Source organism: Apodemus sylvaticus, chromosome 13 (assembly GCF_947179515.1).
Source record: "Apodemus sylvaticus chromosome 13, mApoSyl1.1, whole genome shotgun sequence".
NCBI lineage: Eukaryota > Metazoa > Chordata > Mammalia > Rodentia > Muridae > Apodemus > Apodemus sylvaticus.
In genome coordinates, this window is record NC_067484.1 from 91,720,239 (window position 1) to 91,734,954 (window position 14,716).

Below are 14,716 nucleotides of genomic sequence, written 5' to 3' on the forward strand. Positions count from 1 at the left end.
CGTCTCCGTCTCCGTCTCCTCCTCCTCCTCCGTCTCCGTCTCCTCCTCCTCCTCCTCCTCCTCCTCCTCCTCCTCCTCCTCCTCCTCCTCCTCCTCCTCCTCCTCCTCCTCCTTTTCTTCCTCTTCCTTTTCCTGCCTCCTCATTCTCTCTCCTCCTCCTTCCTCCTCTTCCTCCTCCTCCTCCTCCTCCTCCTCCTCCTCCTCCTCCTCCTCCTCCTCCTCCTCCTTCTTTGGCCTGGGCTTTCCTTTTGAGAGTTATCCCATAATGTCATCTATCATGTGGGTTTAAGGAGAAAAAGGAGACGGCTAGGAATGCTAACCCACCCCCATCAGTCTCTTGAGACGACAATTACAATTGAGTAGGATTTTCTGAGACTCTGTATTCATCTCTCTTCCCCCCCTCCTCTCTCTCTCTCCCTCCCCCTCTTGTTCTCCCCCTCTGCTTATGTTAGCATGTGTGTATTCATGTTGGATTTGTATGGATATCACATGTAACTGAGTGTCCTGTACATGTGCACAGGTGTGTGAAGGCCCAGAGGGAGAGCTCAGGTATCATTCCTCAACTATGCCTGTTTTCCAGGCTGGGCAGCAAGTGACAGGGATTCTCCTGTCTCTACCTCTTCGACACTTGGTTGATAGTGCCTGACACTATGCCTACCTTTTTACATGGGTTCTGGGGATCCAAAACTGCTCCTTATGCTTCCATGGTGAGCCTTTACCAAATGAACTGTCTCCCCAGCCCGATTCTTAATTCTTTGCAGTAGTTGAAGGCAACATTTAACTGAGCTCTCTTCCTATTCCTGAGACTGTATTATCATACTTTTTCTCTCAATATAAATACTTAGGTATACTCAGTAATGGCGATTTGTTTAAGATAGACTGAAAACATTTATTCAGTTTAGTTTTCTGCACATTTGTATAATGCATTTAATCTGTATTTAGTGAGTGTGATTTAAATGTTTGGGCTGCTTTTTCTCCAACATTCAGGGATAGGACGAATCTGCTTGTTGGTACAGATGAGGCCTTACCAGAAGTATTTTGCACCACAACCATTCTGCCACCAAATAGCCTAATGTAGTAGCTTTCCTTCAGGTTAAGTATAAGAATTCTCATGCCTGGCCAAGATTTTTGTGATGTGCTTTTTCAAGAAGGAAACTGTCAAATCAGCCAAATATGGTATACCTTCAGAAAGAACATGAGTTTAGTGGTTGCAGACACCCACATTCTACTTTAGATTGTTTCAGATGGCATTGGAATTCTGTGCTGATTGCCCAATGCATCCCGAGGGCAATGTGGAGCCCATAAATATATAAAATGCGTCAGGCCATCAATAGACAGTTTAGTGACATTATCTCAATAGAGTTCTTTCTTATGTGGGGAGATTCATTATCTGCTTCCATTATATTGACACAGTATACAGTATTTAAAATTTTAAGACAGATCTTGAATGAGCTGTTTCCGGTTTTAGAAAAATTGTCATAAAGATAGGGGATTAAAAATTTATTGTGCCCAAAGCATCTTTATAATTTGGCATTATGGTCTGAGAAATATTTAATAGCTTTGCAGAAAGTAATATAAGAAATTATATCTGAGAAAGAGCTACCCATAATTATGTGTCTTTCTTCACTGAACAGATTAACACTTGCAACCAGCTAGCCCTCAGGTGGGCTCCAGTCCTCACAGTCTGTAGCTTTAGGTTTTGACCTAAGAATCTGCCCTTCCCCTCCTGCCATCTCCACTCCCCGTACACCACCCCTGCCCACCACCAGCTCTGTCCTGTACATTACTCCTGACAGATGGAAACAGCAGAAGGAAACTGAAGTTAGTAGAAGTCATTGCTATGCAGGTACTGACATCTTGCCTTCAGTATGGAGTTCGTAGATATGCCAGTGCACTAGTTTTCCTTATATACATAAGCCACATGCTTTAGAAAATACATGTATTCTTGTTCTTTGCCCAGATACTCAATTTAGCATGATTCAAGTACTTGAGGAAGGATGTGTAGGTATAGACATGCAGTCAGTCCTTGTATCCGAGTAATTCTAAATCTATAAGGAGATCTCAAGATCAGCTTCCACCAGGATTCGAGCAACAGTTTAACCAAATTGTTGGTTTACTACTATTTAGGGAATAACTCAAGATTTAGCCACTAATTCACAAGTCGTACAGTCAGAAGTGTTTCTTTTTTTCAGACTCATAGACCAGACCCAGCTGGAGAATCTGGAGATGGTAAGGGGCGGGGCAGAGTATGGGGCAGATGTGAGTGGGAGATGACACAGCTTCAACTCTCTGTTAGAAAGGTTTTCAGTTCTCCCACAGGTCTTACATACTAGCTTTTATTTCTGGTAGGAGAAAAAGAGCTTGGAATCATGGTTGCTTAGGACAAGGATTTTAGTGGGGCCATGTGGCATAGAAATATCAACAGCTTTTTGCAAAGCAATGGTAGAAATAGAACCCTAGCCCTCTAACCCTAATCCTAACTCCTAACCCTAACTCGTTGTTTAATAAACAGCACAAACTTCTCTACTTAAGGAGCAGAGATTGTGTATATGCATGTGTATTGTGTACATATGTGTGTGTGTGCGCGTGCACGCGCGCAAATGTGTGTGCACACATGTGCACATCCATGTGTAAGCATGTATGTGAGCAAGCATGTGCATGAATGTATGTGCATTTATGTTTGTGTTGTATGCATATGTGCTCATTGCATACAGGTGCATACACCCATGTATATATAGGGGAAAGGCTGGTATAAGGATGTATTTCTCTGACATTCTTGACTTTATTTCTTGAAGCCAGAGGTCTCTCGCTGAACCTGAAGCTTGCTGTTTCAGTTAAGCAGGCCATCAAGTCTCTTGGATCTATCCCTTTCTTTACCAGACCCCATCTCCATCCGTAGCACTGGGCCTGGCTTTAATATAAATACTGGAAATACCAACCCAAGCCATAAGCTTGTACTGTAGGCACTTTCTCCAATGTGTCATCTTCCCAGGCATAAATTCATTTTTTTTTTAAGTAAAGGTTTAGTGACCTGTTGGTGTCCTGGGTTTGGGGATGTTTAGATTCTTTCATTGGTCCCCTTCATGGCCATACTAGATATTATCTCTTGCTTCAATCATCTCTTATCATTTAGACAAGTCTATACTCGTCTTGTCCTTAAGGCCCCTTCCAACCTTGAAGCCTACCGTTTTAGCTAAGTAGATGAGTTGATTCTCTTAGATTCTCAACACTTTCCTAATTTACCAACTAACCAAGAAGCAAAATGTTCTAGAGTTTCTCAAAGTACTTGAGCCAACCGTTGCTCTACTGTGAAGTATTTATTAGAATATTTCTTACTAAATATATGATGGTAAAGAGTTTCCAGCCAAGTCTGTTCTGTCTTTACAATTCTATTTGACGCATTGCATTTCTGATTTCTCTGAGCAGTGGGAACAGTCCTTGGTTTTGGAAAGATGCTAAGCACCTTAGAGGAATTTTATGTCATCCCCCATTTTTTTCAAGTATAAAAGCCTCGTCCAAGACATAGCCTGCAAAAAGATACTGCCGTGGATTCCCATACTGCACACCGGGCTTTCTTTTAAATGTGTGGCTGCAGTATTTTCCTTTGCTAATATATTTTGACATCTCCTTGTTGTAACCTGCTGTTCTCTTTAATTGCTTATTGTTATTAATTATATAGTGGGAGCATAGCTGGCTGCTTGAGCCACTTGGCTGTAAAGAAATCCATTCTTCATTATTGCTGTTGGAATGACAGAAAATTGCCAGCATTCTGCCCAGAGATGAATGCTGTGTATTCCCATCCAGTAACACCCTCCAATCTGTCTGTCTGTCTGTCTGTCTGTCTGTCTGTCTGTGCTGTTCTCATCTGTGCTGGAGGCACCTCTCTTTGCTCTAACCCTTTTGTTTTGTTTAGTTCTGTTTAGTTCCTTGGTCACCTGCCTTCCTGGTGGAGCGGATGTGTTCCCAGTGCTCTCCTCTGCGTCCTGTCTGAGTAGCCAGCTTTTCTTTCCTCCCCGTCCACGCTCCCTGTCAACTTTCCCTCTCCAGAGATTCCACTCTCACAGCTTTGTTACAAATGCATCTCAATTTCAATTGTTGGTGCTGATTGGGCATTACCTTGACCCCACACACATCTTTCTGAGAGAGTGATCAGGAGACCCTTAAAAACAGCTGTCACGCCCCCTTCTCACACAGTGATCAGATGTACTTAGAATTCAGGATGTGAATGAATGAGTGAGTAAGTGAATGAATGAATAAATGAAGTACCCGTGCCATTCTGAGGCTGTGGGTTTACCCACATCCTGCCATGTCTGACAGCTGCAGTGTCTTGACATCTAGACATAATTTAGGATATCCAATCCCACAGCGGCCTGTGCTGTGGAGCAGCCAGACCAGTGTGCCCCTCCGCCTTCTGGCAGCGTGACATTAAATTCACACTAGTTAAGCTAACTTGAATGGAGCCTCCTTGAACCTTCCTAAATAAAACTAGTGGCCTTAATTACAATCAGGCAATTTAAAGGTTATGGAGCGCTAACTAGTACTGCAGTATATCACTTTAATAATGCACAGGAAAATTTCTCTGAGGGGTGGCCTCCTGATTAGGGGAAAGCCAGCTTCGCATTTCCAATAAACTGTTTTTAGAAATCTTACTGCGTTTATGGTGCATTACCTTCTCCTGTTCTTCAAGGCCAAGTTCCGAGGTCATGGGGAAAGAACAATAAAAATCCCACTCATTTGCAAATACCATACAGGATTGTGACTTTATTTTTTCTTCACAATTTCCTGCTTAAAGGTTTTCTAGCACTGCTTGCAAGGAGGAAGAGGGAAAGAGAATCCTATCCCCTTACACAAACACATACACACACACACACACACACACACACACGTGTGCCGTCACAGACACAATTTGTAGATGGGGTAAATTTAGATTTTAAACACCATAGTGAGGCAAAGCTGTCAGCTTTACAATAAGTCATCAATCAGAAAGTTTCTTATGGAATATTTTCTTAAGGAGGATAATTAACTTCAAAAATGCCCAAAGCAGAGGCTGGAAACATGGCTTAGCAGTTGAAAGTCCTGGCTGCTCTTGCAAAGGACCCAAGTTCAGTTTTGAAGGCCAACATGGTGGCTCACAACTGTCTGTAACTCCAGTTCCACGGGACCTGACACCCTCATCTGACCCCCAGGCACTAGGCACACGTGTGGTGCACAAACATTACAGGCAAGAAACCCATCAACGAATATAAAAGGAATTCATTCTTTGAGGCTGGAGAGATGGCTTAGCAGTTAAGAGCACTGGCAGCTCTTCCAGAGAGGAGCAGAAGTTGGTCTCCAGCTCTGTGGCTGAGCGATCACCTGTAACTCCTGCTTCAGATGGCGCCTGTACTCATATGCCACACACCTACCCACAGATGCACACACATGCATATAATTAAAAATGGAAAAGGTTTCCTCTTAAAAATGCCCAACTGTCTTTACTCCATAACCTGTGGATATTCAGAAAAATATTTGCAGAAACTGTTGAACCTTGCTTCATCTCTTTTGTCTGATTTGTATTTCTTTTTCTCTCTATTTTTTTTAATCATCCGCAGTACCAGGCTGTGCTTTCTAACAAAGATAAACAGCTTTTCAGTGTTTAGAGACTTTTTCCACATAGCTAGTGGCTTTACGCCAAGCAGCAGAAGATTTTATTTTTAAGAAGCAAAAGAAAAGGCCCTGACCCTTGCCGCAAACCCAACACCACGGCACTGCACAAACATTCCTGATAGATGTCGTTTTGGGCCCACAGTTGCCGCTGCTGCCCGCCGCCATGACTCTGGGTTCTCAAGGATGTCTTCCCCACAGATCTAACAACCCAGCAGGTTGCATTTGGTTTACTATGCATGAACCCTTCCAATGTTATCAGTTATGTTTTGGAGTTTGGTTTTTTTTCCCCCTTTCCTCTTCTGTTGTCTTTTTGTTTTGTTTTGCTTTGCTTTGGTTCAGTGCTTGAAGGTAAATTTATCTATGCTGCTGCAACAACCATAAGACCTACAGGCAAAGACATTGATAGTTATTTGCTGTCAAACAAGAGAATCTGCATGCACACGGCATGATACATCCATATGACTGTTGTAATTAAAAGAGTGGAGCACTGTACTATAGATGTACCAGCTGTTGGGAAAGCTTCTTCAGACCCTGGACGATAGTGCACTGGTTGTCTTGTAAGCATGGGGACCTGACTTTAGACCCTAGAACACATGTTCTTAAATAGATGTGGTGGCACACCCTTCTCAGTGCTATAGAGGCAAGGAGCCCTGGGATTAGCTGGCCAGCCTCAAAGCCCTGTCTCAAAGATCAAGATACATGGAGTTCCTGAGGAAGCCAAGGGTGACCTCTGCTTACACACATACACACACACACACACACACACACACACACACAAAGACATGCCTGCACTTGTGCACACAGATACACATGTGCCCATACAAACACACACCAAAAAAGAAAGAACCCTGGTTTTTCTGTCATGGAATATAGTACAGAGACTTCCCTGTGACCTATGGGAAAAGCGTCCTGTTTATGTATGGCCCGTGTACTATTCTAGGGTTGTAGGATGGATCAGTGAATCAAAGCTTACCCTTGCCTTTCTGCATTTCCAAGTATTGTATGAATTGGTAAAACCTCACTCACTCCCATGCCGCCTTAGCTGGGAGATACCCTGGGCCACTCAGCTCTCTCCAGGGCCTGGCAGGCAAATGAACAAGAGCGTTCTTGAGTAGGGAAGAGCCCTGTCTCCGATTTCGCCAGACACCAAACTCACTGTGCAAAATGCAAGTCATGGCTTTGATCTTGCACTTGTACCCTTGAGTGAGAGAGACACACAGAGACAGAGACATACAGAGACAATGAGAGACAGAGAGAGAGAGACAGACAGACAGAGAGACAGACAGGCAGAGAGAGCGTACTTAAAACGAGGTAAAGAGAAACTTCTTTCAAAAAAGAGTTTCTTTGCAGTATCCGCTCCATGGGCACCTGACACAGTAGTGTAGACCCAGCCAAAGCTTCGGAACAAGAAGCAGATTTCTCAGAGCAGGAAGCATCCATGCAGACCTAGCAGGTGCCTCTCAAGCTTGGCTGCTCTCCAGCCCCACTCCCATGCTTGCACATTTGTTTGCACTGAGCTTATTTTACTGTATGGCTGTGTGGGTGGGGCGGGGGGTGCACCTGTGCGAGGAGGTCAAAGGTCAGCCTTCGGGGTTCTTCAGGAGCTAGTCAGCTTGTACCTTGAGACAGGGTGTCTCACTGGGACCTAGGGCTAACTGGTCTGTGAACTCTAAGACTCTACCTGTTTCTATCCCTTAGCGCTGGGGTTACAAGTGCATGCTAGCACATCCAGTGCTCTTTTAAAGATATTGCAAGTCTCTCTCTCTTTCTCTCTCTCTCTCTGCTTATCTCTGTCTCTCTGTATGTGTGTATTTGTGTGTCTGTGTGTGTGTGTGTCTGTGTCTCTGTGTATGTCCAAGCGTTCAGGTGCAGATGCTCACCGGGGTCTCAAGTGTCAGATTATAAGCAGTTGTAATCCTCCCAATATGGGTGCGAGAAATTGAACTCAGGTCCTCTGCAAGACAAGTCTGGGCTCTTGGCTACCGTGCCCTCTCTGCAGTGCTCTTGCCTGACTTTGTACCCTGGCTCTGGGAAATGATGCACTCAGTCAGGTTTGCTTGTGCAGCAAACACTTGGTCAGGAGCCATCTCCGGCTTTCAGTGTTTGCGCTAAGAAATGGGTGCTGCTTTCTTCTTTGCTTGTTTAAGAATGCTTTTTTTGGGGGGGGTGCGCTTTTCCCAATAACTTTTGTTGTTTAATCAAAGCATTTAAGAGTAAAGTTCTCTCCCTTTAAATCTCTTTTGTTACTCCATATGTTTGCACCGAGACTGTGAGACCCACGTTTAAATTTACAAAGAGGAAAAGAAATCACTGGCGGTGCCAGGGCATCCATTGGTCAGGTTGGAAAGTCATCTTACTCTGTGACCCCCACGCCTGCTGAAACAGCACTGCACTGCGAGGAGCAATGCTTTGAGGAGAGCTCTCTCTTCAGTGTTCTTTTTTGTTTGTTTGTTTGTTTGTTTATAGTTTAAACAACATCGCAATGTTTTCCTCCTCCATGAGAATATTTTAATAGGTATTCGTGCACACAAATGGTAATAACAGCCAAGACATTGGACAATATTGCATCTCAGAGCAGCGAAAATCCCCCTGCCTGCCTTTCCGACCCCCATCCACCTGGACCCCCTGTGCGTTTCCAAGCTGCTGGTGTTTATAGGGCTCTAGGCAGCCCCTGGGCTTTTTAATTCTGCTGGGTACTACGCAGCCTACCCCTGTTGAATCACTTCCTGCTCCTGTCCTGCTGATAATGAGACGTTCAAGACAGGAAACAACAGTGTCAGAAAACCCGTGGCTTTGCCTATAAAGTTCAAAAGCGTTGCGGCTTTTAGACGACTGACAAACAAACAAATAAAGCCATCAGGACTTGAGTCACACGGAGGCTTGCGCCTTGCTCGTCTCCTTGCAGTTGGTTGGTTGTGGCTTGGGCATAAGGCACGCACAGCATCTGGCTCTCCTTGAGATGCCTGCCCGTGGTTAGGTACTTTGTGCATAGAGGCCACTAGTGTTTGCCTGCCCGGATTCTCGGGGCTCTGTCCTTTATGTATTTTCAGAAGTCCTGCCCTTAATATCTCATGCCCTTTCTCAATGGCTTCGGAATACTGACAGAAGCAAATCCCACCATATTGCCAATGAGAAAGCATTCTGAAAGTACCAGTCAGGCAATGTTCATTTTCATGTTAAATTGTTACATGGAATAAATAAGAACTTCCTAACTGGTATGAAGAAGAAGAAAAAAAAAAAAAACCACCCAGCTCATACACTGTTCAGTTCTCTCCTATTCTGCCTTACTTCAGGGGCTTAATGACTAATCTACTGGCGGACTTTAAAGCCTAAGCCGTATTCTCCACTGCCAAATTAGCACCTTGGTGTGTTTATGTTACAGTTGTGAAATATGTGTAGTGTGTAATGCAACAAATTATTGTGGCCAGAGTGCCAGGGACCCGAGAAAGAATGGGATGGTTGTGTGTGTGGCAAATTGCAGCGCAGGCTGCCTATTTTTCTAGCCCTGATTTCCAGGCTGAGCCAGTGTAGCCGAGGGCTGGGTTTGTCATGTGTGCCTTTGCTTTGTTAGTCCTCAGACCCCTGGCTTATAAATGTGTGCTTGGAAATTAACTCAGGGAGGCAGGAAAGCAAAGCTTTGGCGGGGGCGAGGGTGGGTGCTGGGAATTGGTTTAGGGCATGGTTTTCTCGGGTTTTTTAAAAAATAATGTGTGTAAGCATAGAGCGGTGCACTCATTAGAACGGGGGCGGGGGGGGGGGGGCAAATTACAACTTCGGGGCATCTGGTGGCTCTGCTTGGATTCTGAGGGCTGAGTTCACTTCCTGTCAGGTCAGAGCTTTTCGAGGATGGCCTCTGTCATGTGATAGTCAGTGTGTGTGGGGGGCGGGGGGGGGTATTTTAGGCTTTAGGTTTCTGTAGTAAAGAGTGTGAAAAGGACCCTTCCAGCCAGGGTCAAGGGTAAATAGAAGGGTTCTACTTATAAACCCTTGCAAATTGGTCCTCAGTAATAGCCCTGGTGTTGATGAGACATGTAAACCAGGTCCCGGCCATTTCTGAGATGACAGCAGCATGGAACTCAACCACTGAACGTTTGCTTGCAACTGCTTTAGCTTTTTGTTTTTTATCGGAGGAAAGGGTATAAACAGGGGCACCCGGCCTGTAGGCAGCTGGGGGGTCGTCATCGTGGAAAACTCATTCTGAAATGTCAGCGTCTTGTCTTAGACTCACCGTGGCCACGCTGGGACCTATGACTTGAGTCAGGCTTGAGTACCCCAGTGTTGGCTTTTAGTGCTGTGCTGTGGCCCAGCTCATGAAGCTGTGGATCCAGGACAGGCTGTGGAGAGAAAGAACCACTGGCCTCTGAGCTGACTCTGGTTGGGAAAGGAGGAGGAGTACTTTCTTGGAGCAGAAAGTTCACCACAGTTCCTCCGCTTTCTCCCTCAGGCGGCGAGGTGGCACTGCAATCGCATATGCAGATCCCCGCCTTGGAACGCTTATTATGGGAATAAATATTTACATGAGTATGAGACTCTTATGTAGACTTGATTCTTGTTTACATTTATGTTAGAGTTTACACAAAGATTAGCAAATGGAAATAATTGTTTTAGCTCTGGCTTCTATACATGTGACATTATTTCTCAATTATGCTAAAGCATCCTTGGTACTTCCTTGTGCTGGGTAGCCAGCAAAGCTATCCATCAGCCTCCGGTATGTGCTCAGTAAGGAGAAGGCCACTCTGGCATGTTGCCCGAGTCACTGGGTACTCGCACAACTGCCACAGTGCAAGCTTTGGGGATGCTGTGTGCCTGGAGAAGCGAGCCAGGCCGAGGATAAGCGCTTTTCTTTGGCTGACTAATTTGTACTCTGCGGTCTTAGCCTCCGTTTCCTAGCACTGACTTATGCCGTCATGGCTTTTTGACTAGAATACTTTCCAGTCGTAATGTGCAACATTTGTATTTTCCTAGACTCCGTCATTTTGCTCATTTTCTGTCAACCTTTTCTCTGTGAAGATTCCAATGTTGTAATCAATCTTTATTGATAGGACACAGAAGGGACCCTTCTCTCTCTCCCTCCCCTCACCCTCTCTTCTTCCCTCCTTCCCTTCCTCTTTCAGAGTAACATACAGAGATAAACTACAAGTATTGTAGAAGGTCTGGGGAGTACAGATAAGCAGAAAACACGGATAGAAGCATCTAGAAGTTTCATCCAAAGATCCCACCTTTAACTCTTCATTAAAAAAAATAGGGCTATGCTAGCCTATTATAGTCTTAATGAAATATTGTAATGGTTATTAAGTCAATTGACTCTGAATCTCTTTTTAATAAATGAGTCAGACTGTATTATCCAATTACTGTCAGCTGGTACCTTTCCGGAGAGGAGAAACGGTGATTTTGATTGAATTTTTAAGCTCTTTGGCACCTTTAAGGGGGGAGGAGGCGAGGTGCAAGTTCTGGCTTCAGGGCAGATCCCACTTGAGATTGAAATTGGAGGTGTTGATAGTATCGCCTCATGAGCATCAGCTGCTGGAAGGAATGCCTTTGTGCAAGGAAAGTCTTTAAAGCAGAGATGCTCCTCTTCTCCGGGTTTCAGTTCTTTAACAGTGAGATGGTGCTGTTGGCCACACAGCTGAACACAGAACTCACAAGGGCAGATTCAGCAGGGTCTCTGAATGAAGCCACTTCTGCGATTCTCCTTATCAAGCAGTTATATTAGAATTCTCAAATTTCCATCTCTCCTTCTTAGTAAAGAAAGAAAGTATTTAGCCAACAGTAGACATAGTTGTTTGGGTCCCTATCTTGACTTCTTAGGCTCCTGTGTTTGAAGTATTGCTTCTCAGCTGCTGGTCCAGATTTGGAGAAATTGTGGGGACTTCAGGACACAGAGCCTAGCTGTGAGCAATGGGGCTCTGCGGAGCTGGGTCACCACCAGCTCAGCCTCCAACAAGAGCCTCCCTCTACTTCCTGATTCCCACAAATGGGATGAGGCAGAGCAGCAAGCTTCACAGAGCAGCACGCTTCACAGACCGTAGCTGTCTTGGCTTCTCAGTTATCAGCCGTGCTCCCTTTAAACACGATCATCACTGGAGCTGTCTGCAGGCTTTTGGTCACAGTGACAAATGAGAAAAGTATCTAATGCAGCCCCTACCCACTTGCCCTACAGCAGGCCCTGTGCTGATGATCTACAGTGAGGGGGAGGGGGCTGTGGTGAAGGGAGAGCTGAGGAAAGAAAGGGTGAGGATTCTTACCATCTGCTAGAACATCGGTTCTGGCTGAGACGGCTGAGGAGCAGTTGATGTATTTTTCTCCTACTCAAATAATTTGGAGATCCATTTATTACGGGGAAAAAACCCTTCTGTCTAACCTACAAATAGAAGGAAACTGAACTTGCAATATCTTTTTCAATAGTATAATGTGCTTTTAAAACTGTAAAAATAGTTCTCAAGAATGCTTGCTATGCTGGCTGTCGTGGGTATTAATCACCCCGCACACACAGGGTGTAACCTGTGAAGAATAGGTTGGTACTAGTGACAACGTTGAGTCACTCCACAGATCACTGTCACCATTCTTGTTTCTTCTGACTAAATTTAAATTATTTATCTTTAGCCTGGGTTAGAGAAAAGAGAAAATGGGCAAGGACATGTTTCTTGCACTCAAACATATCTTATTCACTTTTGTTTGCTAATTTTACATACAAAGTATGAGTAGTCAAAAGGGGGACTGTCACATTCAAAAGCATCTTAATTTGCAGAATCCCCTTTATGTCCACATACAGTCAGCCACTGTCTTCAAGGAAAGACTGGCCATGTGACTTAATAGGCTGATAGTCAAGGAACCCTGGCTCACTCCCAAGGCTCCCATGGACAAATAGAAATGGGGAGGAAGAAAATTATTAGTTGCTATTTTTTCCCTGCATGGACTTATTGGTCACAGTGTGAAAAAGCAGACAAAATTTTTTAAATGGTGTTGTGACATTAAAACTTCAATATCCTGTTATTCTTCAACATATAGTTTATACAATATTTAGGAAATTTTAAAATTTGGTAGATACTTCTGGTTATATTTGATTCCATTCTCTGCAATAAATAGTGTTCCTTATATCTCTTAATGACTGAAATCTAGGAAATTTTTGGTGACTTTAAGATTTAAAAGAAAAGAAGAGATTAAAAAAAGAACAACTGATCTTACATAATCCCTAAAGCTTTTTGTATAACCCCTTGTCATGTCAGTAGGCACAATTAAACTTCTTCTTACATAATTATAATCAAGGAGTTTGCTGTGCCACCCAAATACAGAGTGGATTTTTATCTCCTGTGAAATGTAGGCTGTACTGGGGGCTTAATTAGTGCTTTGCTTTCTCCTTGTACAAGTGCTTGTCCTCTGCTTCTGAAGACTCACACTTGTGTGAGAGGAAAGATTAGGAATACAAATAGGGTGATTTCACTCCTGGTTAGCTAATAATAATCCCCTTTGTATTTCACTCCTAGTTAGCTAATAATAATCCCCTTTGTGATTGGACCTTCGCATTGTCAGATCCCCAACTAGTGAAGCACCTATTCAGAAATTTGCCTTTGAATGGAGGGAAATGCCTTTGTTTTATTCTAGTTTAAATTTGCTGTTCCCTGGGTGTAAATATATCTCACACTCTTATTCCTAGCTTGTCTGCCTCTTAGGAACATCTCTAACTTTTACAGTGAGAAGGTAGATATATTGCATAATAGCAGGAAGGTCAGAGTATAGCCTCTGACCCTTGATCTTCCTTACAAGTCATGTTGGGGACAGCAGGTTTGTGACATAGCTTGTCTATAAGTTCATGAACCCGTAGATCAAACTGCCCATATCTAAGTTCTAACTCCTTTAGTTATTAGCTTCTCTGACTTAGAGAAAAGCTCTGCATTCTCTGGGTCATGCCTTTCTCATCTGTCAAGTGGGCGTAATAATAGACTTTCTCATGAGTTGTTAGGTTGCATGGATTCATATTTGCAGACATGTAGAAGAGCTTGGGAAGCTCAGTAAGCTGCGTCGTTCACCAGGTGGTTAGTTTTAGTGAAGGCAACAATCCGTCACTGTACTGTGAACTCTTACTATAGCAACTGTCAGCCAATCAAAATGGTTCTACCAACTTACGATGTCTAATGATCTAAAATTTGTCAAAAGTGAGCCCGGATCTCAGAAGAGTAGAGATGAGACAGACAAACCAGACAGACAGACAGGTGGAGAGAAGGCAGGGACAGAGTTAGAACTGTCAAGCAAAGCTAAGTGAGCAGTGATCTGGGATTGGATGTGATGGGCTAGGACTGAGAAGTAGAGCAAAGAACATTCATAAAGTGAGACATTCCCCTTCGGAGTCGCCAGAGCAGGTTGCAACAGTAAAGTCTATTTCAGAAGCATACCACAGAGAACCTGTGGTCACGGATAAAAGCTTCTACAGGCAGAGCAGAGAAGCATTGAGGAAGAAACCATTCCACTTTCCTATTGGTTCTTTACTTTAGGTCTTTGGAAATATAGAGCCCATAAAATCACGACCATTAAAACAGAAACCTCACTATGGACACACTAAAAGCTTCAAAGTAAAATCTGATTTCTGACTATTGGCTTTTAAATTTTAGAAATGTCTTAAGTTACTATAAACTCCATAATAATGTAAGATGACCAGAAACCACTAGTGTGTGCTTATGGAACAGGCATTGCAGGGTGGTGTGGCTACACATGTCCATACTTATATTTGGCGATAGCAAGAGCTTGCAGTGAGAGGTATCCTTGCTCTCCCACAAAGATGTGACCTCTTCTGTCAATGTGCTTTCCTTGGCAGATGAAGGGCTGAACCATGAGTGCAAACTCTGCAGCCAGACCTTTGACTCCCCTGCCAAACTTCAGTGCCACCTGATAGAGCACAGCTTCGAAGGGATGGGCGGCACCTTCAAGTGCCCTGTCTGCTTCACAGGTAAGGAACTTGTTAGAGCAATGTCTCAGCCTGTGTGTGTGCTGACCCCACTATGTCCTTCCTCCAAGCGCACTTCCCACTGCTTGGCCTTTTACAGCAGCGACTCGTTCAATTTGGAGGAAGATGTTT

The 14,716-nt window shown here is 44.0% G+C and overlaps 1 protein-coding gene across 3 annotated transcripts in view; it reads left to right on the forward strand.

The window, feature by feature from the left end:
* Nucleotides 1-14,716, forward strand: part of Znf521 (zinc finger protein 521) — a 287,886-nt gene that overhangs the window by 243,358 nt on the left and 29,812 nt on the right. For all 3 annotated transcript variants that reach the window (XM_052155602.1, XM_052155600.1, XM_052155601.1), the window contains one exon: nt 14,456-14,587. In XM_052155602.1, coding sequence (XP_052011562.1) covers nt 14,456-14,587 — 132 coding nt within the window. The remainder of the gene's footprint in view (nt 1-14,455; nt 14,588-14,716) is intronic.